General features: G+C 42.8%; 1 protein-coding gene across 15 annotated transcripts in view; it reads right to left on the reverse strand.

Annotated features, from left to right (window-relative positions):
* Nucleotides 1-22327, reverse strand: part of DOCK9 (dedicator of cytokinesis 9) — a 107155-nt gene extending 84828 nt beyond the window's left edge. For 7 of the 15 annotated variants that reach the window (XM_081198214.1, XM_081198213.1, XM_081198218.1 and 4 more), the window contains exon 1: nucleotides 7223-7730. In XM_081198214.1, the coding sequence (XP_081054340.1) occupies nucleotides 7223-7384 (162 nt within the window). In that variant the 5' untranslated portion in view covers nucleotides 7385-7730. Of the gene's footprint in view, nucleotides 1-7222; nucleotides 7731-22011 lie in introns of those variants that run through there. The other 8 variants (XM_081198216.1, XM_081198221.1, XM_081198220.1 and 5 more) reach the window with 5 other exon arrangements.
* Between the last annotated feature and the right edge of the window lie 823 nt (nucleotides 22328-23150).

Genomic DNA, 23150 nt, shown 5'->3' on the forward strand with positions numbered 1-23150 from the left:
TAAAAGACAAACGAATGTATTTAGTGACAGAAATGGGTTAAATTTATCACTGATTATTTTAACAACAATAAGCCACAGTAAGGTGCAGGAAAGAGTTCAAGATAAAATGTGATGTCATATTTCTATATAAGGATTATTGGAATGAATAGCATCATTTTGTAGATAAAGGAGATCTGACTGCCTAACACTATTGTCAATGTTGATTTATAAGAAAAGCAAACATAGTGACTTAGAAACAATGTTTAGCCTTAAATAGAAAGCTGAAGGATTATACAATTAAAGTACTTATATTCCAGCTCTCCAGTTAAAGCTTTGAACCAATGAAGGCAGCTAAAATAAATTAAACACAGAAACATAAAACATGATTAATAATCAGTTGATAAAAACTGCAAAACAAAAGACAGAAGAGTAAGCAGAATTAAAGAAGTGACAACCTACTGAAAAAAAAAAGAAATGTTCAGGAGATAATGGGATGCCAAAAAGTAACTTATTTAGTGAATTTATACCCCAAATATTAGAAAAAAAGCAACAGAAGGTGGCTCTCAAAATCAAACTAACATATAAAACACATAGGGTTAGTCATACTCATGAGTATGACCACTGAAATTAAATTTTAAAAGTTAGTCGAGTCCATTAATTTCAATAGGTTTACTCTGATATGACTTGGGACACCCACCACCACAAATATAATCTACTACTACATACTGATGGCACTTCAGTCCAAATCTCTGGATGACTTCTCCCAATGTTTGCATGTAGATGTTAAAAAACATGAGTGACAGAACAGAACCTGGAAACAGTCATTAAGTCAATTGTCATTATGGGGACTGAAGTCACTCTTCAGCACTGCCTGAGAAGAATAATCCACAAAGGACTAGAAACACCATCACATCATGCGTCTCAGGCTGAACGACAAGTGCTCCAAAAGGTTCTATGGGCAGTGGTATTGAAAACTGCTGAGAAGTTCAAGAAAATCAACTGGCTTGAATTTCCTGTATCCATTTCACCAGTGTGAGTCATTCACCGAGGTAACCAAGACTTCATCTATCCTAAAACCAGGGCAGAAACCAGATTCTGCATCTTCCAACACTGTTTGGAGTTGAACAGCCAGCATACGTTTCAACACTTTGACCAAGATAGAATATTTGAATCTGGGTGACAATTATCCCAAACCAGTAGGGCCAATGCTGTGTTCACATTACCACACTGTTTAAATTTGAATTTGCATGTTGTTTTATAGTTCCTCTGCTTTGATGTGTTTCCACATCTTCTGCTGTCTGTCCACACCAGAGGGTGAAGAGGGAGTGAGATGTCTTTGCCTGATATGAATTGCCTGGTTGGTTTCCCTGCCCTTTTCATGACGCTTTCATCATTTCAACCCTACCCAACTAGAAATCATCTTTGTGCAGCTGTCATCTTACTTCCAAACAAGTGTGAAAGCATAATATTGCAGCCTGAGAGTGCAACCCTGTACATTTCAACTCAGAAGTAAATCACACTGAATTCAGTTCTCCTGGGAAGACACAACCAGCAATGCATCTGGTAGGACCCCGCCTCTTCATGGGAAACCCAATGCTTGCCTCTTCCTCCTGCCTGATGCCCTACTGCATAACAGCCCCAGATCCTTTGGGCCATCCAACCCAACTTAAGCAGTCTGTGGCTGTCTCAACTCACTTTGACTGAGGCCCAAATCCTTCTGATCTGATTTGGCCTGAGACTGAGGCAGAAGCCAAATCTGGTGCACGGCCCTACTAAAAACAGATGCTACACTTGATGAGAAGGGCTACAGAAAAGGAACATAGGCCGTTACTACAATGAATATTCAGCTGTTAAGACTGTGTGTGAATAAGTGTTATGAATGGGTGGTATTCGCAGTGTGTGTTGCTACTGTGTAAATAGAGAATGGATACAGAAGGTACAGAATATAAAAAATAAATTTTCACTTGTAAACAATGAGGCATTGTGATTTATTCAAAAATAAAATAGCCCAGAATGCTGAAGTGCATGCACTTGAATATTTTTTATTTCATTTCATTTATTTATTTATTTACGGCTATTAGCCCATAAAATATGTACAAACATAAAAAAGCACAAAGGCTTAAAAACCGAAATATCTGACAACAGAAGGTGAACACTGCGATGCAAGGGTGGGTCATTGGGCAAAGCCAAATAACAGGATGTGGCCCGGAGAGCTCCAAGGGACGGTTCACAGAAAAAGGAAAACTGAAGACGAGATCCGACATGCACTCTCATCATAACTGTCCGATTAGATTTTGATGTTGTTGTTGTTTTTTGGTGGTTTTTGCATGTGAGATAACCGCATTCAGGAATCTCGCCACCTGCAGAGTAACAGAAGGATCTGTATCCTGCAAAAGCAGTGCGGCGTGTGACTCAACAGGCCTGCTAACCAAGCGCAGTAAAGCAGGGCCCAGGAATTTAGTCCTGGCTATGCTATGTAGGGGACAGTTGAACATTATATGTGGAAGAGATTCAACAGTTTTCCCATCACACACGCATAGCGGAGACACCAAACCCTTGGAAAATCTGTGGCTCAGCAGGTTCGATGGAAGGACATTGAACCTTGCACGAATAAATGCAAGTCGGTGTGGTACTGATGAAAGAGATGACATGTATGATGGAAGGTCAAGTGGTGGGGTTATTCCATGATACCTGGGGGAGCAGACACCCCCACCTCTGGCAAGGTTGTGTTGATTTTCAATGTCTGCTAATCTTTGCTCAATGAGGCTTTTAGCTGAGCGTAAGTTCATCTTTAGGGAGTCCGCTGGGGAAATTCCGAAGCTCAGAAGTTTGGCATGGATTTTTCCTACCCACGGATTAACAAATTCGTCCCGCCAGAGGCACTGAAAAAGGTAATGGTCGGGAAGCCTATGCCAGCTGGACAGCCAATAGCCAAAGACTCGCTTCCAGATGACAGTCTCCAATGTTGCAATCCTTAACTCCAGATGTATGGCTGCGTTGCTCACACACATGGGGAGTTTCAGGAGGCAACGGAGAAACTGATTCTGCAATGTCTCCAGCGATGTTAAATTGGACCCAGGGGCCCAGAGCGGGGCAGCATAGCAGAGGGTGGAAACCACTTTTGCGTGGTATACCTTCAGTGCAGAGGGGATGTGGGAGGCTCCGTCAGCCGCAAAAAATTGGAGTAGAGCATAAAGTATTGTTTTCCCTTTGTTTAGTAAATACTGTATCTGTGGCTTCCAGCTTAGGTTGTAGTGAAAAAAGACTCCCAGGTATTTAAATTTAAAAACCTGTTCTAATTGGACTCCATCTAACTTCCAGCTGTAAGTTTTCCGAGACCTGGTAAAGACCAGGACTTTAGATTTCCCATGATTAATTGTCAGATGGTTGAGTTTGCAATAAGCCGCAAAAATCTTTAGAGCTCTGCATAAACCGACTCTAGAGTAGGAAAGGATCGCTGCATCATCGGCGTATAGGAGCAAAGGGCAGCGAAAATCGGCTAGGCGGGGGGCATGAATGTTGGCTTGAGACTCATTCAGAAAGAGCTTCATATCGCTAATAAACAGGTTGAAGAGGAGTGGGGCCAAAATGCAGCCTTGGCGCACACCTCTATTTATTGGGACCTCGTTGGATAGGTTTCCCGCAGGTGTGAGTCTCACTCTAGCCGACGACCCGTGGTGTAATTGGGTTATAAGCCATAACAGTCTTCTATCTATGCCCCATCTCTCTAGTTTCTTCCATAGATAGTTTCTTGGGATACTGTCGAAGGCGGCCTTTAGGTCTATGAAAGCGACACATAGGCGCCCCCGCCTCGGGGCAGAATATTTTCTGGCAAGATGATACATAATTACCATATGGTCAGAGGTCGAGTAATTGTTCCTAAAGCCCGCTTGCTCATGGCCAATCAGATTTGAGTCGTTTGCCCAATGAGACAGCTTAGACAGCAAAAATTTTGCATAGATTTTCCCGATGATAGACAAAAGGCTGATGTTCCGATAGTTCTCCGGGTCAGCAGGGGGACCCTTTTTATGGACTGGCACGATCACGGCCTCCTTCCATGACCTAGGGATAAGCCCCGTAGAATTAATTGCGTCAAAGACTTTGGCCAGAATTTCAGCCCACCACCTCGGTTGCGCAACAATAGCCTCAGCAGGGACTAGATCCGGCCCGGGGGCTTTGCCCGTTTTCAGATCTAATATCAAGTCCATTATCAGGTCTGGGTCGGTAGAGGGCCACAAAGGTAGGTGGTCGGCTCGGAATTCCGTGGATGAGTTGGATTCCTCTGCCAAGGAGAAATATTTACTCAAGAATTTTTCCCATGTGGGCGCAGGGATAATCGTCAGTGGGTACTTCCTTCCTCTTATGTTTATCAGAGCCCAAAATTCCTGTGGTCTGCGGGATCTAGAGGCCGCTATCAAGGCTCGCCAACGCTTTTGATGCCACTCGCGTTTGGCCAGCTTTAAAGTCTGTTTGTATGCTCTTTTGGCTTGTAAATAGGAGGATGGTAGAGCTTGGGCATTAGAGTTTTTGTATTCATTATAGATGGAACGAAGAAGGGATCTTGCTTGTTTGCAAGAGGTGTTAAACCAAGGAGCCCCAACACTGCAATGCGCCACTTTCGCCTTTTGAGGAGGTGATGTAAAAAAAGTGGTAAGGTTTGTTGTAAGAAGGTTAAAAAGTTTCAAAACCGAATTGGAATCTTGTAAATCAGTAGTTATTTGAGGTAGATAGGCAGTGATTTCCCTATGGAAAAAATCCTGGTATTTTTGGGCCACAGCCTCCGACCATTTGGTCCCTCTTATTTGGACCGATGATGAGGTTTCCAGAAGGACTGAGTGTTTATAGTCCTTCTGGCGCCGGAACAATGACAAAGTGGTCACTACTGGGAGGTGATCACTGAAATGTTGATTTTCAACTTGGAAGGAAAGTACATTAACGGCCAAATTTGCGGAGATCAAGAAGTAATCGATAACACTGTTAGATGTTGGTCCCAGGTGAGTGAACTCCCCCGGTATATCGGGGGGGAAGGTGCCGTTCAAGAATACTAGATTCAAGCGGATGGCCATTTGGTAAAGGGTCACTCCTGCTTTGTTTACTCTGTTGTCCTTTGAAGTTCTAATTCTGGTATGTTCCAAGTCAAAGTTGTCCAAACATGGGGGAGTCCACCATTTGGACTTGGTTAGTAGGTCCCAATTAGTGGCAATACAAGCATTAAAATCTCCCCCACTTGAATATTAAATACAGTCTGGCACTGAATGCTGTTCCAATCACCACCAACTCCACACACGGCACATATAAATCTGCATAATCCAAATTGCCAGGCATTCTATTCCTTCACAACACAAAATATATGGGGGGTCTGCTGAAATAAAAACATTTTGACCTGTCACCTAGTCACACAAAGTGAAGTTGATTACCACAGCCCCTAACAAGTATATAATCTATGTGCTTTTATTGAGAAAGCCAAACGGTGCACACCTATCTTCTGCATCATACAAGGCAGTGTATAGTGCCTTGAATTAAGTATATTCCCAAAACAGGTAAGTTGGGAATGAGCAGGCTCACTAGTCACAGAGTGTCTGCTTGAAAGAGAGAGACATAAAGGCATAAAGAGGGCGAAATAAAATGGAATGGAGTAGTCTGGGAGAAGGCACAAGACTACTAAGTGTAAATTTATATTAGAAACTAGCTTTAATATTCATCCTGGTAATGTATTCCCAAGAGCATAGAGGAAGAGTAAGGAGTTTCTTTTAGGACCATGTCATGATTCAGTCTTCTGATCTGCTCCTAGGAAAATTTTGTATTTGCTTACATTTAAGTGATAATTCGGAATTTTTCAGTGTCCTCAGTCAGAACAGCACCCAATAACCTTCATGTCTAAATATGAAACTTTTTCTAGCCAATATTTCCTTTCAAACTTTTCAAGGAGAAATTACATCCACTGATGTGGTAAAGATTAAAGAAATTCAGTAGTGTAACCTAGTTCTCCTTATACAGCCTTTTCAAACCAAAGTGTCTTCCTAATTAAGGCAATGAGATTTTTGTTTTTTTGCTTAAGCATATTCAAATGAACACACCTTCCATAAAATATCAATGTGTCAGGATACACTTACCTCCACAAGTCTGCAGGCATCTAGCTACTTTAATATATTAATATTACCACAATGCTATTTTAAAAAGGTGAATTAAGATGATTCTGTATCTAGATTTTCTTTTGACACTGGATGGTTGTATGAATCAGGCTCATTAGCTACCTAATTTCCAGAACGTCTTTCTTCAATAAAATTGCTTGCACTGTATCAGTAACCCATGCAGGGGGTCCATGGCACCATTCACACACAAAAGCTACCATAGAGACACCTAAATTTTCAAAAGTAGAGGGGTCCATGGCTTGGCTTTTAAAAACAGGGTATCTGCAGTGCATAGCTAACTGGGAACCACTGCATTATATTATTTTCTCTTCAACATTTCTGATTTTATTAGAAAATATTAGACATAGATCAATTCCACAAAAACTAATGAAATTACTGTCTCCTGCTATCTACAACAAAACATAAAAGTACAATCCATACTGTGTTCAATGGGACTTGTACAGGATTGCATATTCCCAAAACAGCCGTGCTAAACACAAAGGAACAAGAATCAGCCTTAGGTAATTCCAAAAACTATTCAAATGAGCTTTTACAGTGTATAGTTAGGCGAGTGGTACCTACCAGCCACCACCACCAAGTACTAGTTCATGCACTGTTATGCCAAGAAGCATCAGTAAATGAGTGGTGCCTATTTCCTAAGCAGCCCTCTTTAGGTTATCAACACTTACCTACAAAACACCTGGCTATAAGAAATAAAAACCTGCCTTAGAGGCTATCACTTATTTTTGTCTTCTGTGCATTCAGTTCATCCTTTCAACCAACCACATTAAACCACATATATTGTACAGGAAAGAGAAATAACTTTCCATCTACCCCAATCATGGTTTATCCAAATGTATGATTTGGACATTTGTACAAAAACAGAGAGCTTCCTATAATTATGAATAAGCATATCTATGCAAGATATGTTGCTTTCCACAAAATAAGAGCAGTATTAAAATCCCATTCCAAATAGCATTTATAGTGTCAATAAAGACTCAACAGCATTGTGTTCAGTAGTTGTTGGACCATTTCTGAAACACCAGATATAAAAAAACATAATCATATTAAGTCAGTTTAAAAAAATCTTAATGAAACAAGTGAACATTTACCAGTAATGAATGGCTCAATAGTCCAGAATCTTCTTTTGTCAAACTATTTGCTGCATATTCCAGAGCATTGTTTTCTCCTTGATGTTTGCAAATATATGAACAGTTTCTCTCAATAACTGTACGAATACCTTTAAATAAAATCACGCTAGTAGTGCAACCCATTCCAGAAACAATTCAGCTTGCATTTCTTGCTAAATGATCTCTTCAGAGACTAATTCCTTTGCTTCATAAGCACAGTCTTCTTTACCAAGTCCAGCTAGTATCTATTCAGATTAAATACCATCAGTGACCGTATTGTAAGCTTGCTTAGCTGAGTGCTAAAAATCCTGTGGTTTCAGCAAGAGCCACACCTCATAATATAACCCTCTCTCAAAGAGAATGCTCTCTCAAATGCTATTAATACAATACACTGAAACATAATATTGTTAAAGAAATTGCCTCAATTCCATTTGTCAAATATCCTCAAATCTTATTAAAGCAAAGATGCTGCTGCAGCTTCTACCGTCAGGCACAAAGAATTCTCATCTGCTGCAAGAAAAGGCTAGCCCAGAATGCTTAGCTTCAAATTCAACGTTTCTTTGCTTGACCTAAATATTGCAGGGTGGGGGAGTACTGCATTGGGTGGGGGAACTGACAGGGAACCATATCCCTTTCATAAAAATCAAAATTCAGGAGAATTGTCCCACCTACTGCTGCTATGGAAACACTTTAACACATATTAATGTGCAAGCCTATTTCAAATCACTTTATTATATGCTTGTACTGTAAGTAGAAAACCACTAGGGAGCATAAGATTTTGTTCTGTCGTTTTTGGTTTTTCCCCTTGTCCAAACAAAGAGGACACACCTTGTTATTTTAACTGGGGACACACACAAACAAAAAATATATACTAAACTCTATTATCTGGTCATAAGCCCTACTAAATTCCATGTGACTTAAGGTAGACAAGTATAGGAATGTGCTGTAAACTTGCAATCCTATGTGCTCTCAGAATGGAACAAACATATTTAACACTTCTGAATAAAACTGTATTTGAAAGTAACTCACAGTGAATACAGAAAACAAGACTATGAGGTGTGTTCAACTAATACCCATTTATACAAATGAGCATGTCCACATTAGTGCCATTAAGTTCAATGGATCTACTCTAATTAAAACTTAATTGAATACCACCCTATGGGAGGAATTCATCACCATGCTGAAACAAACATTCTGTTAGCGCACATTGCTACTTGCGTAATGGAGAAATCTTCACTCTACTCTTCCCATGCACTGTTCTCAGGCTTCTACCAACACCCCCAAGCCAACAGGGTGTAGCAGGGAGAGGGATGGGGAAGAAACATTGCACTAGCGTATGTTATTATGAGGGCTTCTGCTAGCAGGACCAGTTAGCCAAATCCAATCCCATATGTTTAATATCAGAATTGAAGTCTGAATTTAAATTTAAAATATTATTGCGGAAGTCGCACGCCGGCAGCGGGAGGCCCCATTAGCGAAAGCGTACCTCAGATTAAGAACGGTTTCGGGTTAAGGACGGACCTCCAGAATGAATTAAGTTCGTAACTGAAGTTACCACTGTACAAAGAAGGGTTGATGAGGGCTATGGCCTTGGGACAAGAGAACTGTCCTGAGGAGAGTTCTGAGGACCAGAGAGAGGTTTGGAGGGCCACATTCAGCCTCTGGGCCTGAGGTTCCCCTCCCTGATATCAAAACAGATATTTTTTCTGTTTCCAAGGTTGGAGTCAGGGTTATGTTGGTTCCCCCAGATGAGAGGCAGGAAGGAAAAGGAGGGATCCCAGGTGAGAGATGGGCTGGGCTGCTACCTTCTGTAGCTTGTGGGGCTGAGAATTGCCTTTAGGAGAGAACTCGGTATTCCACTTGTTCTGCTTGTATTATGAAAATCTTTAATTAAAAAAATATTTTTTTAAAAAAAGATATTTCCTGTTTCTTATATTCATGTATGTTGCATCTGTGCTTATTTTTTGGAACCTGGCCCATGCAGTATCATTTTCTAGCTTCCTGTCCTGTCCCCAGTTTCTTTGTTTTGTCTTTGAGGGAGCCTTTTAAAATTTGTTAGCATATGCATTAAAATTGGTGAAAGGGCTATTGACTTCTACCCATTAATGATGTGCTGGGAGGCCACTGGACCCAGTCCAGCTGCAAGAATGCTGCTTGGAAGCATCCTCACTCGGTGTCACCTAGCCGAGAGGGGCAGCAGTTTGACCCAGGAGTGAAGTTGCCAGGTGCAGACCAACTGCTCGTCGGGAATGAGGGCTGGGTTAAATAGAGGGTTAAGGCAGACGTGAGGCACAGAGGGTGGTCTTCACTCTCCGCACTCACCCAGCTGCACACCGAGGATCTCTGTGGGGTTCAGGCACCCCTCTTTGTTGTGCACCTAGGGCAATGCCCCCCACACCATGCCAGTGGACAGACTACCACCAACACATAACTCTGGTGCCTAAAAGTCTGCACTGGCTGCGCCTGTGTTACTTGGCAAAGTAAGGGGAGCGGGTGGCACTGTGGTCTAAACCACTGAGCTTCTTGAACTTGCCAATTAGAAGGTCGGCAGTTCAAATCCACACAATAGGGTGAGCTCCTGTTGCTCTGTCCCAGCCCCTGTCAACCTAGCAGTTCGGAAGCATACCAGTGCAAGTAGATAAATAGGTATTGCTGCAGCAGGAAGGTAAGCGGCGTTTCTGTGTGCTCTGGCACTCGTCACAGTGTCCCGTTGCCCTAGAAGCAGCCTAGTCATGCTGGCCACATGACTTGGAAAACTGTCTGTGGACAAACAGTGGCTCCCTCAGCCTGAAGTGAGATGAGTGCCGCACTCCATAGTTGTCTTCGACTGGACTTAACTGTCCAGTCCTCAGACTTCATCTTTTTACCTACTTGGCAAAGTTCAAGTTTCTTGTATTAATTTACAATACCCTTGACAACTTGGGCCCAAATACCTTAAGGACTGCAGAATTCCTCACATTCCTGCTTAACAATTGAGCTTTTGTGATGGGGGAGTCTCTGTTAGAGGTTACCAATACATAGATAAATCACTGTGGTCAAGCTATCCCTGTCCAAGAACAGATATACAGTGGTACCTTGGGATGCGAACGGGATCCATTCGGGAGCCCCGTTCACATCCTGAACAGAACGTAAGACGCGACAGCGCGTCTCCACGTGCACGAGTTGCATTTCGCCGCTTCCGCACATGGGTGTGACGTCATTTTGACCGTCTGCGCATGCGCGAGTGGCGAGACCCGGAAATAACACACTCCATTACTTCCGGGTCGCCGCAGAGCGCAACCTGAAAGCGGTCAACCTGAAGCGTATTTATCCCGAGGTATGGCTGTAGTTGGCATACCAGCCATAGCTGATCAAAGGCACTCCTAGCCTCTGAGGCTACTTGAGCCTCAAGTGAGAGAGATGGAGCCTGCAGCACTCCCAAACAACAAACCTGTTCGTTCAGAGCAAGTGCAACCCTACCCAGAACATCAGTTTGTATTCCCTTCTCTGTCTATTAATTATTACAGCCACTCCAAGCAGGCGTTTCTTCTTACAATGCTTGATAAGAGCCTAGAAATTGGAAATATTTTTTCCAGCCTTTAGAGTAAGCACTAGAGACAACTGCTTATATTCAGTTGATCTATTTGTTTGTACATAAGATCAAGGAGTACATAAGATCAAGGATAAGCATTTTTCTTCTATAGTGTATAAGCTATGCTGTTAGAGTGTTTATTTTAAAGCAAAGGTAAGTGTGGTTGCTGACCTTGAGCCAGACATCCTGGAGAGTGAAGTCAAATGGGCCTTAGAAAGCACTGCTAATAACAAGGCCAGTGGAAGTGATGATATTCCAGCTGAACTATTTAAAATTTTAAAAGATGATGCTGTTAAGGGGCTACACTCAATATGCCAACAAGTTTGGAAAACTCAGCAGTGGCCAGAGGATTGCAGAAGATCAGTCTTCATCCCAATCCCAAAAAAGGGCAGTGCCAAAGAATGCCCCAACTACCTCACAATTACACTCATTTCACACGCTAGAAAGGTTATGCTTAAAAATCTACAAGGCAGGCTTAAGCAGTATGTGGACCGAGAACTCCCAGAAGTGCAAACTGGATTTCAAAGGGACAGAGGAACCAGAGACCAAATTGCAAACATGGACTGGATTATGGAGAAAGCTAGAGAGTTCCAGAAAAACATCTACTTCTGCTTCATTGACTACACAAAAGCATTTGATTGTGTTGACCACAGCAAACTATGGCAACTTCTTAAAGAAACGGGAGTGCCTGATCACCTCATCTGTCTCCTGAGAAATCTCGGTGTGGGCAAGAAGCTACAGTTAGAACTGAATATGGAAGAACTGATTGGTTCAAAATTGGGAAAGGAGTATGACAAGGCTGTATATTATCTCCCTGCTTATTTAACTTATATGCAGAATTCATCATGCGAAAGGCTGGGCTGGATGAATCCCAAGCCGGAATTAAGATCGCCGGAAGAAATATCAACAACCTCAGATATGCAGATGACACAACCTTGATGGCAGAAAGTGAGGAGGATTTAAAGAACCTTTTAATGAGGGTGAAAGAAGAGAGCGCAAAATATGGTCTGAAGCTCAACATCAAAAAAACTAAGATCATGGCCACTGGTCCCATCACCTCCTGGCAAATAGGAAGGGGAAGAAATGGAGGCAGTGAGAGATTTTACTTTCTTGGATTCCAAGAAAAAGCGATGACAAACCTAGACAGCATCTTAGAAAGCAAAGACACCACCTTGCCGACAAAGATCCATATAGTTAAAGCTATGGTTTTCCCAGTAGTGATGTATGGAAGTGAGAGCTGGACCATAAAGAAGGCTGATCGCCGAAGAATTGATGCTTTTGAATTATGGTGCTGGAGGAGACTCTTGAGAGTCCCATGGACTGCAAGAAGATCAAACCTATCTATTCTTAAGGAAATCGGCCCTGGGTGCTCACTGGAAGGACAGATCCTGAAGCTGAGGCTCCAATACTTTGGCCACCTCATGAGAAGACTCCCTGGAAAAGACCCCGATGTTGGGATTGAGGGCACAGGGAGAAGGGGATGACGGAGGGCGTGATGGTTGGATAGTGTTCTCGAAGCTACCAGCATGAGTTTGACCAAACTGCGGGAGGCAGTTGAAGACAGGAGTGCCTGGCGTGCTCTGGCCATGGGGTCATGAAGAGTCGGACACGACTAAACAACAACAAGCAGCTTCTTGATTTGAATACTACTAGAAATATTTTGGTTTATTATCCACAAGCTTAAAAATGTTACAGCTATGACTTGAAAAATATGTTTCTCACTGGTGATAAACAAATATTTAATATAAAACCTAAAAGAATACAATTTGTCTTCAAATATAGTTTTTTGAAGTATGATGCATCTTATTTAAAATGCTTTCATATTACTCCATCTAGTGGTTGGAGTACATACATTTAAAGTCATGTGCAGTACTATTCTATGCATGTTACTTCAAAACATTACAGTGAATTCACTGTTGCCCAGTCCAGTGGGGCATTTTCTCAACACTATATTAAAAATACAGTATTTTAAAAATCAACAAGCTGTATTGGCCAGGAACGTGGAAGTGAATTCACACAATACAAAATAAATCTTCAATGCTTCAGCTACTAAAATGTTCAAGTGCAAATTAATTATAAATCTTTGATTTAAGAATATTGTTCCTTTTCTCTCATTATAAAGTACACTGTTGCCCCAGATTTCAATGGTTGGGGAAATCCTGAGGTTAATTAAAATAACCCAATAGTAAAGAGGTTGTTGTTGTTTAGTCGCTTTGTCGTGTCCGACTCTTCGTGACCCTATGGACCAGAGCATGCCAGGCACTCCTGTCTGCCACTGCCTCCCGCAGTTTGTCAAGCTCATGTTAGTAGCTTCGAGAACACTGTCCAACCATCTCATCCTCTGTCGTCCCCTTCTCCTTGTGCCCTCCATCTTTCCCAACATCAGGGTCTTTTCCAGGGAGTCTTCTCATGAGAAGAGGTACATTATTCATATAAAGCATATTTTCAATTTAGATAAAAGTTATTTTAGGGGCTTGGTAAATTGCAATGTGTCGATGAAAGCAGCCATATATTTTTGTCTATTACAACCAATCTATGTTCTAGGGTTAGATGGCAACATAGATGTATCAAGGATAGATACCACTGAATACATTTACCGGTAACTCTAAATATACTACTCTGTGAAGCCTGGACATACAAGCCTGGACACTGCTCTCAAGTTGACAGTAATTCCTGTTAACTACTGGGCAGGCACTAGCCCTCAACCAACCAGGATTGGAAGATTAAAGGAAATACAGTGGTGCCCCGCAAGACGAATGCCTCACAAGACGAAAAACTCGCTAGACAAAAGGGTTTTGCGTTTTTAGAGTCGCTTCGCAAGACGAATTTCCCTATGGGCTTGCTTCGCAAGACGAAACGTCTTGCGAGTTTTTTTCCTTTTTCTTAAAGCCGCTAAGCCGTTAATAGCCGCTAAGCCGTTAATAGCCGCTAAGCCGCTAATAGCCGTGCTTCGCAAGACGAAGAGACTCGTGGAACGGATTAATTTCGTCTTGCGAGGCACCACTGTAAGCAGCCCATCACTAGCTTCCGTTCAAGTCTTGGACTGGGAGAAGGGGGCTAGAGTGGCCAATGGGTCTCCGAGGACGCAGTGCCTTCTCCTCTAAGGATCATTTGGTGAGTGAGAGGAGGACCTTTTTACCACCAAAAGATCTGAGGGAAGGAGAGAAACATGCTTCTTAAAGCTCAAATTCCTACTCAGTATTCTGTGAATTTTCATGAGCTCTAATTAATCCTCAACTAATGACAAAACAAACGATGTGTAACTGGTTTAAGTCAGTAGGGTGGAATTCAAATTTACAGGCATGCTCTCTCAATTTTTTCTGCTGCTGATCTTGCCGAAAGGCATTAAACTGTAGGTAAAACCAAACAACTTCTGAAAAAAAATGTTCAACAAGTTTCTACTGGAATAAGGAATGCAGAATTCCTCATCAAATTTTACCAATCAAGTGGGCACCAAGGTATACTGAAAAAATGCTTAGTGAATCTACAGGTAAAGGACTTGAAGCAGAATACCCCTGCAGTGGCTGAAAAACAGACATAGTTCTAGTAGAATTTTCAAATAAAATCTGATGGGGGACTTAATCATCAAAAATTTCAAGCCTAACTTCAAATCTCACTTAGCCATGCTATCAGTTCATATATTCCAGCGATGGGTGCTCTCTATAAGGATTAGGTTAAATTGTGTGTGTGTGTGTGTGTGTGTGTGTGTGTGTGTGTGTGTGTGTGTATAATCCAACAATTTTGCTGACTAATTCTTAATCCATTTCCAAAACATTTTACAAGTTAACACTACCAGAAAAGTTAGAGTTTATCTACTCAATCCACATACATGGAGCTGATTCCAATTGTGGTTTATAGGGTAAGCACAAACAAGCAATAAGTCTATTTATATTGCCATTCAATTGTATTCCTGGAACAAATTACAAAAAGTGTACCCCAAAAAGTATAAAACATAAGAACTGCATAAAACAGCAGGATTAAAAGCGTATCTAAAAAGCTCAGTCTCTGCTTGGTGCCAAAACGACAATAGGTTGGCACATGGCAAACCTCTCTAGGCATAGGAAACTGTGGTCTGATCAAACCACATAGCAATTTATTGAAGCAAGGGAAGGCACATGTGAGCATAAGGTTAATTCCCATAGCACCAAATCATTTTTTGTATTGCCTGGCCTGAGCCATAGAATTGAATCAGGAGTCTGATCAAGAGAAGGATCTTAGATATGTCCATAAACTAAAACAATTTTTGAATGAAATATATGTTCAAATAGTTCCATTTTGTTAAATTCTCATCACTGCACATGGGCTGCAAAAATTCAAAGAGTATTCACAGGAGATTCACTGAGGTAAAGTAGCTAGTGATAAATCTCATGAACCAAACTGACAGCCCCAGGATTATAATGGCATTTTATCCTGCCGCTCCTAGATTACAGAATAATCCTCTGGAATTCAAAAGGAAAAAAAATATGTATGAACACAAATAGATTAGGGTCTATCATAGCTCTGGCTCTCAAAGCATATTTTAAGTGTGTACTTAAACAACAAAAACAATAATTTTAAATATATATCTTATAATTTGAACTTTTGAAGCTACATAGTTCCCCTAGAATGGGCGCCTTTCATTTAAGAGACAAGTTGTTCTAATAAGCAATAAACATGTTCTCTGATCCCACATATCGTATCCTCATATCTTAGGCTTTACAGTTCCAGGTGAGGGAAATAATGACTCTCCCCTGCTTCCCCTACATTATTTCATTTGAGTTAGAGAAAGGCATTAGTAAAAAGTCATACTAAGGACTCAGCTATACAGCTGCAAATAAAACGTTTTAAGTGTGCTGTAAAGTGAATTATACAAATGGGACACTAGAGGGCAATGATGAGTTATGGCAAATTCAATATGTTTTTCAAAACATTAAAAAATAGCATTTTTCACAACGTTTTTTATAAGTGTCTAGATTCCACCTATATACAAAGGAGAGAGAATAAAGATGATAGACCAAGGATGAAGAAAAGGACACAAGACTGGAGGCAAACAGGCAGTGGGGCAAATTATTATTTAGTGATACACAAAAGAAATAAGAGGTGGTGAACCCAATATTTATGAATTAAACTGCACAGGACTATGCTCTCTCACAGGATGGTTCTATTTTAATATTATTAAATATTCAGATTTTTCAAGCAGAGCATATCTACAAGGATAATGCTTTAATTATGATTAGATACTCTGCTGTTTTAACTTTTGGTTAAAGATTGTGCTCAACTTAAAATAAATTTTGCCAGAGGTTGATTGTCAGAATTAATGGTTTAGCATTTCAAAGCATATGTTAAAATTTGACATACCACAAATTTCAGCAAGCGATGCCCCAAAAACTCCAAACAAGAGGATAAAAGGATTGGGCTGAAAGACCAAGGGTAAGTGTGAGCAAAAGGAGATGACGTTCTAAGTGATCATTATAACAGACTGAAGTACATGTTTACTTTTTATAGCCAAAGTGGCAAGCCAACAGTCTGTGGGGTTGATCAGATCCATCAAGTGGCCGGCCAAGCTTCTAGCCATCGGTAAAAAGTCAATTTTGCATACAGAAAGTCCCAGGTTCAATCCCTGGCATCTTCAGGTAGGGGCAGAAGACAACCCTGTCTGAAATCCTGGAAACCACTACCTGTCAGTGTAGACAATACTTACTTAGACAAACCAATGGTCGAACTCAGTGCTAGGTACCTTCCGATGCAAGTTTTGTCTAAGCATCTGGTGGGCCACTGCTTTTCAAAAACAAATGGGGAAGGATAGGAAAATTGGGGGAGTCCTTCATTTCCCCCCTCTTTTTTCAGGCATTCACATCTCTAGATACCACTATCCCCACCTTCTGCTTGATTTGATGGCAGCTAGGATGCAGCTGTACCCTGGCAACTCCATCTGCCAAATCAGGCATGTGCTGCATTTGCCAGGACTTCCTTCACTTCTATGCACCCACAGAATTCCTGACACGCATTGTTTCCCATTTAAAATGGGGTCTTAGAAACTTGATAGTTTTAGAAATACACAATGCATTTCCACTGAAGGGCAGACTCCCAGAATATCTCTGATTATATTATATAATCTAAAAGACAAAAATGAAAATTTAAACACATATATGATGTATTTGATGACCAGAAAAACACTTAACAATTGAAGCACCTGTAGTTTTAAAAAGCAAACTTTCTAAAACTGCTGTAACTCAACAATTTCTATAGAATTTTTCTGCAATTTGCTCAAATTACACTACTAATGAAAGCAAATTCCCATGTCAAATGTCATATTGATAGGATAAATCATCTTATCTTCACAACAAAGAACTTTCAGGGTTTATAATGACTGAATGTTTAAAAAGCAAGTCCCTTTAAAACTATGGAATCACTATAGTTCCATAATGAATGCCTCTACCAGTTCACAAAGTTTTTTCACATGCAGTTATTATTGGTTAATATAAGCATATGGACTTTGAAGACAGGCTGTCAGGCAAGCAGGGATGTACGGAGGGGGGATACGGAGGGTGCGGTCCGCTCCAGGTGTCACTCTGACAGGGGGGTGACAAAATGGCGGGCGGCACTTGTCACCGTGGGGCCTGCAGCGTTCACGAGCCGCACATCTCGGTGCCTGCAGGCTCTGTGCTGTCCACCCGCTTCCTCCCCGCTGTGCACCCATCCCTATGAGCCCTGCGCCCGGCCCCTATGGGCGGTTCGCCCTGCCCCTCGGCACGCTGCCCCAGGTGCCCGAGAGCCTTCCTCCACTACTGCAGGTAAGGGTTTTGTAAGCACTGACAATCTGCTGATTGTTGGTACTTGCAAAGGAACAGGACTGATTGACAATGCCTGCAAATGTTGCTTTGCCACAGGTATGGGGCCCATGAGCACCGTTTAGCAAAAGCAGCAAACAAGGAACTTACTGGGCCCAATTAGGCCAGTGCACTGGAGGTTGCCCAATGCTAGATAAAGAAAACATGAGTGACTCACAACAATAGATGTGAGGGTTTATGACTTTAATTCCTCCCCCCTAATTTTCTGAAAACTTTTAATTGTATTGTTTACCTACTCTGTTGTTTGCTGCCCTGGGCCCTTCAGGAACAAGAATGGAATCTACATTTAGTAGCAGTAGTGGTGGTGGTGGTAGTAGTAGTAGTAGTAGTAGTAGTAGTGTAATAGGAGCAGCTTTGGAAGATAGAGGTGAGAGGGAGTATTAGTATGAATCAATAATTAAAATAATGTTAGTGAATGGATAAGAGACCAGAACAAATCATAACTGAAAGCAAAGAGCTTTCCCTCACTAATATAGTGCTCATTATCATATATGTATGACCTAATTGCAAGAAAACACTTCCAGGGCTCTCAGCATAGAGATTCAGGTTTCCCCAAGGCCCCACTGAACACCTGGTGATACAATGCTGTTAGGTTAGGAAACCCTGGAATGAAGCATCACCACACCCCCAAAGCTTCAAAGTGGTCTAATAAAGGAATTCACTAAATTCACTGATGCAGTTCAGGTATAACAAACCATGACTCAGGATGAGATCTAGATTTGATATCCTGGATTGTAAAAAAAAAAAAAAAATCTGGTCTGCAGAAACCACTGTTTACAGTGTTTGTAAGAAGCAACAAACTACTGTTTGTTCCTAATGATGGCAGAAACTATAAATCTCCCCCCTCCAATATATAGGGGAATATAGTTGTACAGGCCAGAGGTTTGTGCCAGCTCTCATGTGTCTGTTAATAGTTTGTTATTTCTGAACCTATGCACTGTTAAGATACTTCTTAAGGGCCTTGATGAGGAAGAGATTCATTTTTCAAGGACCTTGAGGATGACAGACAAGAAGATACTACCAGTATTGCAATCAAAATCAGGGGAACCAATTATTCTTCAGTAGGCAATACTTTGCCAACAGACCAAGCAGCACAAATATGTACAAACATGAGAGACAAAAGATGATAACAAGGATCCAGATGATAGCACTATAAGCAAGGAAGATCAAAAACAGATTTGAAATAAATTATTTCAATGTTTCCAAAAAAGCAGACTGACGACTTTAGTAGAACCAGATTGAGTGACGGTGATTTAATTTTTTCACCAGGCTTCAACTAGCTTAGGTGGGCACCAGCATGAAAAAAAAGAGTATTTTCTAACACAGAGCATATTTCCCAGATCCAAGTTGTCTAGTACCTCTGCTGAGAAACAATTTCACTATGGCAGCCAGTAATATACAATAAACTGAAGAACTCAAGCCCAGAACAGCAAGATTTTAGAACATATTAACTACTTGTCGTATTATTTGTCAACACGTCCATAGTATTTCCAACATACAGTGGTGCCTCGCAAGACGAAATTAATCCGTTCCGCGAGTCTCTTCGTCTAGCGGTTTTTTCGTCTTGCGAAGCAACCCTATTAGCGGCTTAGCGGATTAGCGCTATTAGCGGTTTAGCGGCTATTAAAGGCTTAGCGGCTATTAAAGGCTTAGCGGATTAGCGGCTAAAAGGCTATTAGCGGCTTAGAAAAAAGGGGGGAGCGAAAAAAAAATCAGAACACTCGCAAGACGTTTTCGTCTTGCAAAGCAAGCCCATAGGGAAAATCGTCTTGCGAAGCAGCTCAAAAACGGAAAACCCTTTCGTCTAGCGGGTTTTCCGTCTTGCGAGGCATTCGTCTTGCGGGGCACCACTGTATTAAGCAACATTAACTCTAAGAAATATATAGAATAGCACAGAGGGAGGAATACCTCACATAGTAAAGAAAATGCACTATACAGAGTTTTGACAGTACAACTGAAAAATATACAATGAAATTTACATAGAGAGGAGAAAAGGTAAAAAGACAGCTAAGAGATCTGTGAAGCAGTGGTCTGTCATATTGCATTGCATAGTAAAGCAATTCCTTTAAAACCTGACCAGTACACTATTTATGGTTCAGCCTTTAACAGCTAAGAGTTATGTGGTAATGGAACAGCTTGTAACCAGATAGAATCTAGCTTCAGCAGTTTTTAAAGGCTGTACATTTTCGTACTTCTATGTTTCTTTGTTTAATCACATTTTATTTCTGATAAACTGGAGTGCAAGTTAGTATGTCAGAAGAACCTTCAAGTCACTGAGAATGAAGTAGTCAACAATGCTGAGAGCAAGAATTTAAAAACATTTCTTGACATATGTCCAGCTCATGGTGGCCATGTTTTCCACAGCACATTGCAGATGTATAGTGAACAGGTTTTTAGACTCTGATACTTTGCCAGCTACAACAATCTTCTAATTATGGTAATGCAATGGCATTTCTGCTTGTGACAATAAAAGTAACATGATTATGACAATTAATGTGCACAAAAAGTTTCCCCTATCAGCAGGATAGCCATGTGATACATACCAGTCCTCATCACAAATTCAAGTGCCTTAGCAAAGTGAATATACATCACTGAATGAAATGCTAAAGCTCCCTTTCTCCCTCTTTTTACCTATTTGCAGGCAAGACTGGTCTAACTTTTGTTTTACTGTACAGCACTTTGTTCTTGTAAATTAATAAACATCCATGGCCAATAACTATATGAAAAATTCTAGGATGCTAAAAATATGTTTAAGTGCCAGTCCTGTCAAAAGGTAGAAACAGAATTAGATAGCAGCATCAAATTCTTAAGACAATTAATTGTGAATGACTATACCAAGTTATTAATAGCAAATGTCTTAGAATAGTAATATCATCACACTAAAACCTTGCAACAAATTCAAGGTGAATAATACAGTAGGAATTAGAATAAAGGCTGCCAAAATTTAAATTCTATTCTGTGTAGATTATGAAAGATTCCATAACACATATTTTGCTTGAAATAAATTCTATCCTTGCTGTGAATCTTCAGTTTAGCTTACCATATAGCTACAGTATTATACCCAGTGTAAAAGGAGGCAGGGAAGCAACAATTAAGCTGCCAAACTAAACACAAATAGAAACACAATGAATGTGCTCCACTTGCCATTCCAAATAAGACACCAAGAGACAGCAGATCACAAAAAAATCATAGAACTGAGGACAGTGGCAGTAACAAGAATGCAGTCCAGACTTTCAAACATAACTGGGGATGGGTAAAACTATTTAAACATTAAATCAAACATTCACCCTGATATCAGTGTATGATGAATGTACAGCCACAACTTTGAATGTTGGGTTTTGTGATCTGATGTGGGGTGGGACTGAACAAATCTGCGAATTACCCAGAAATTTTTCCCAGCCTTTATTCGTGTGCGGGCAGGCAATATGAAATCCCCCTCCAAAGTTTTCCAGCCACTCATTCATTCATAGATATCGCGGGGAAGGAAGCAAGGGCGGGACTCAATGTGAATGGACGGAAGTTTTCACAGGGAGAGAAAGAAAGGGGGGTGAGAGAGAGGGAGAAGCGCACGTCTGGAGACAGACGTCGAGGCTAGAAAGGACCACCCTCTCCTTCCCGTTCCTGTGCGCTCAGCATCCCGGTGCAAGGAACGGGAAACAGAAGGGTTTGAGCGACGGGAAATGGGGTCTAAGTATTATATACGCAGGTTGGAATGGAAAACGAAAGGAGGAAAGGCCGGCCGGAAGCAGGCTGTGTCCCCCTTCTCTCCACCCACCCAAGCGCTCCTTTCCCCCAGCTGATTAGGTTAAGCTGAGCCATGCAAATTCCGACATGCGGATTAGGAGAGAAAAGAGAGGGAAGAGGGGAGAGAGAAAGAAAAAGAGAGAGAAATCTTCCCAAGGCGCCCTCTCCTCTTTTTGCTTCTTCTGCCTTGGGCTGCGCCTTCACGCACGCTTTCCTGGGAGGGAAGCACAGTTTCCCCCCCTTTTTTAAAGGAAAGGGTTTCCTTCCCGAGGAAACGAAGCCAGGATCCGGCCCCTGGATACGCCCTGACTTGGAAGAGGAGGAAACCCCCACGGAGGGAGGGATGCGGAGCGAGTGAGGCTTCCGAGAGGAGACGGAGGATGGGGGGGGGGTGTCAGGCCAGGTGGGGAGATGGCGAGGAGGATGAAGTGCCCCAGGAGGTGTGTCCATCTCGGCCAGGTCCATCCGAGGGTGGGGGGGAAAGGGAGGAGGGAACAGGGCGCCAGGTTCAACGACGCCACCCCCCACTCCCCCATGCGAGAAGTAATGGCGGGGCAAGAAGTGGGCGCGAAGTGGATATTCCTGTCAGGTGTGCGCGTTTCCCACCCGCGTCGCCGTCAACTCACCACAAGGACGGAGCCTCGCACCACCTCAGAGACGCTCTGCCGCAACTCGGCGGCCGTGCCGGGCTTGCTCAGCGCCCGCGTGAACTTGCGAGTCTCCGGGGGCCCCAGCGCCGGCTGGAAGGGCATCGTTGCCATGGCCCTCGCTCCTCCCGGCGGCCCTGGCGGAATCCCCGGCCCTCTCAGGGCGCTGCCTGGAGGCTCCTCAGGCGGCGTCCCGTCGCCGCCGCCGCCCCCACCATCCCCTGAACAACGCCGCGCGAGCGAGAGAGCGAGCTGCCGGCCGGCCAGTCAGTGTCGCAGCTGGTCTTGGCTCGCGGCGGCGCCGCTCCTGTCAGGCGGCCCCTCCCTCCGGGCGACGCGCGCACACACACACACCAACGGCGCCCGCTCGCGCCAGCCCCCAAACACTGGCACGCGGGAGAGGGTGGGCGGTCGGGGGTGAAGAGAGCGAAGCGGAGGCGGGTTCGCTTGAGCTGATTGGCGCGGGCGCCGCCGGAGGGGCGTGGCCCGGCTGCTCCCTCCTCGCCCCACAAGGAGCGAAGTTCCCAGCCGCCTCCCCAACCTGCGTGGCCCTGGCGAGGTTCCTGATTGGGCCTCGCGTTACCTGCCTGGCTTGCTCTCCTGCACCACCCTGGCCCCGGCCCCCTTATTGGCTCGGCCTGGGAGGAGGGGGCGTGGCTGAGAGGGAGCGGAAATCCCATCCCAGAGCGGCGCTTATTCTCTCCTGGCTTTCTCTAGCGCGGTACTGAGTGCCACCAGGTCATTCCACAGTGGATGGCGGCGGGCGGCTGTGGAAGGGATGCCCTTGGCAGAGCGCTGTGCCTGCTGGTCTTTTTCCTGAAGTGCAATACATATAACTCCCAACCAATGGGCGGCGGTGCGGATGTGTGTGTATAAATACGATTTGCACGTTCCATAAATAAGATTTATTACTTTTAAAGCATTAGCGGTTTTTTTGTATTCCGATCACCTTTGCGTTGTGAGTACTTTCCCCCGATGCAACTTCAAAGGGCGGCTTCGCGAGGAAGCTCTTTACCGTAAGTGATGCATATTGCTAGAGCTCTAGCATCTGTGCTGGCTCCTTAAAACACTCCAGGAACAGGGCCAGTTGCCGGCTTCAATCCATAATGGCTCAGGCT

Source organism: Podarcis bocagei (genome assembly GCF_964188305.1).
Source record: "Podarcis bocagei genome assembly, chromosome: 6".
NCBI lineage: Eukaryota > Metazoa > Chordata > Lepidosauria > Squamata > Lacertidae > Podarcis > Podarcis bocagei.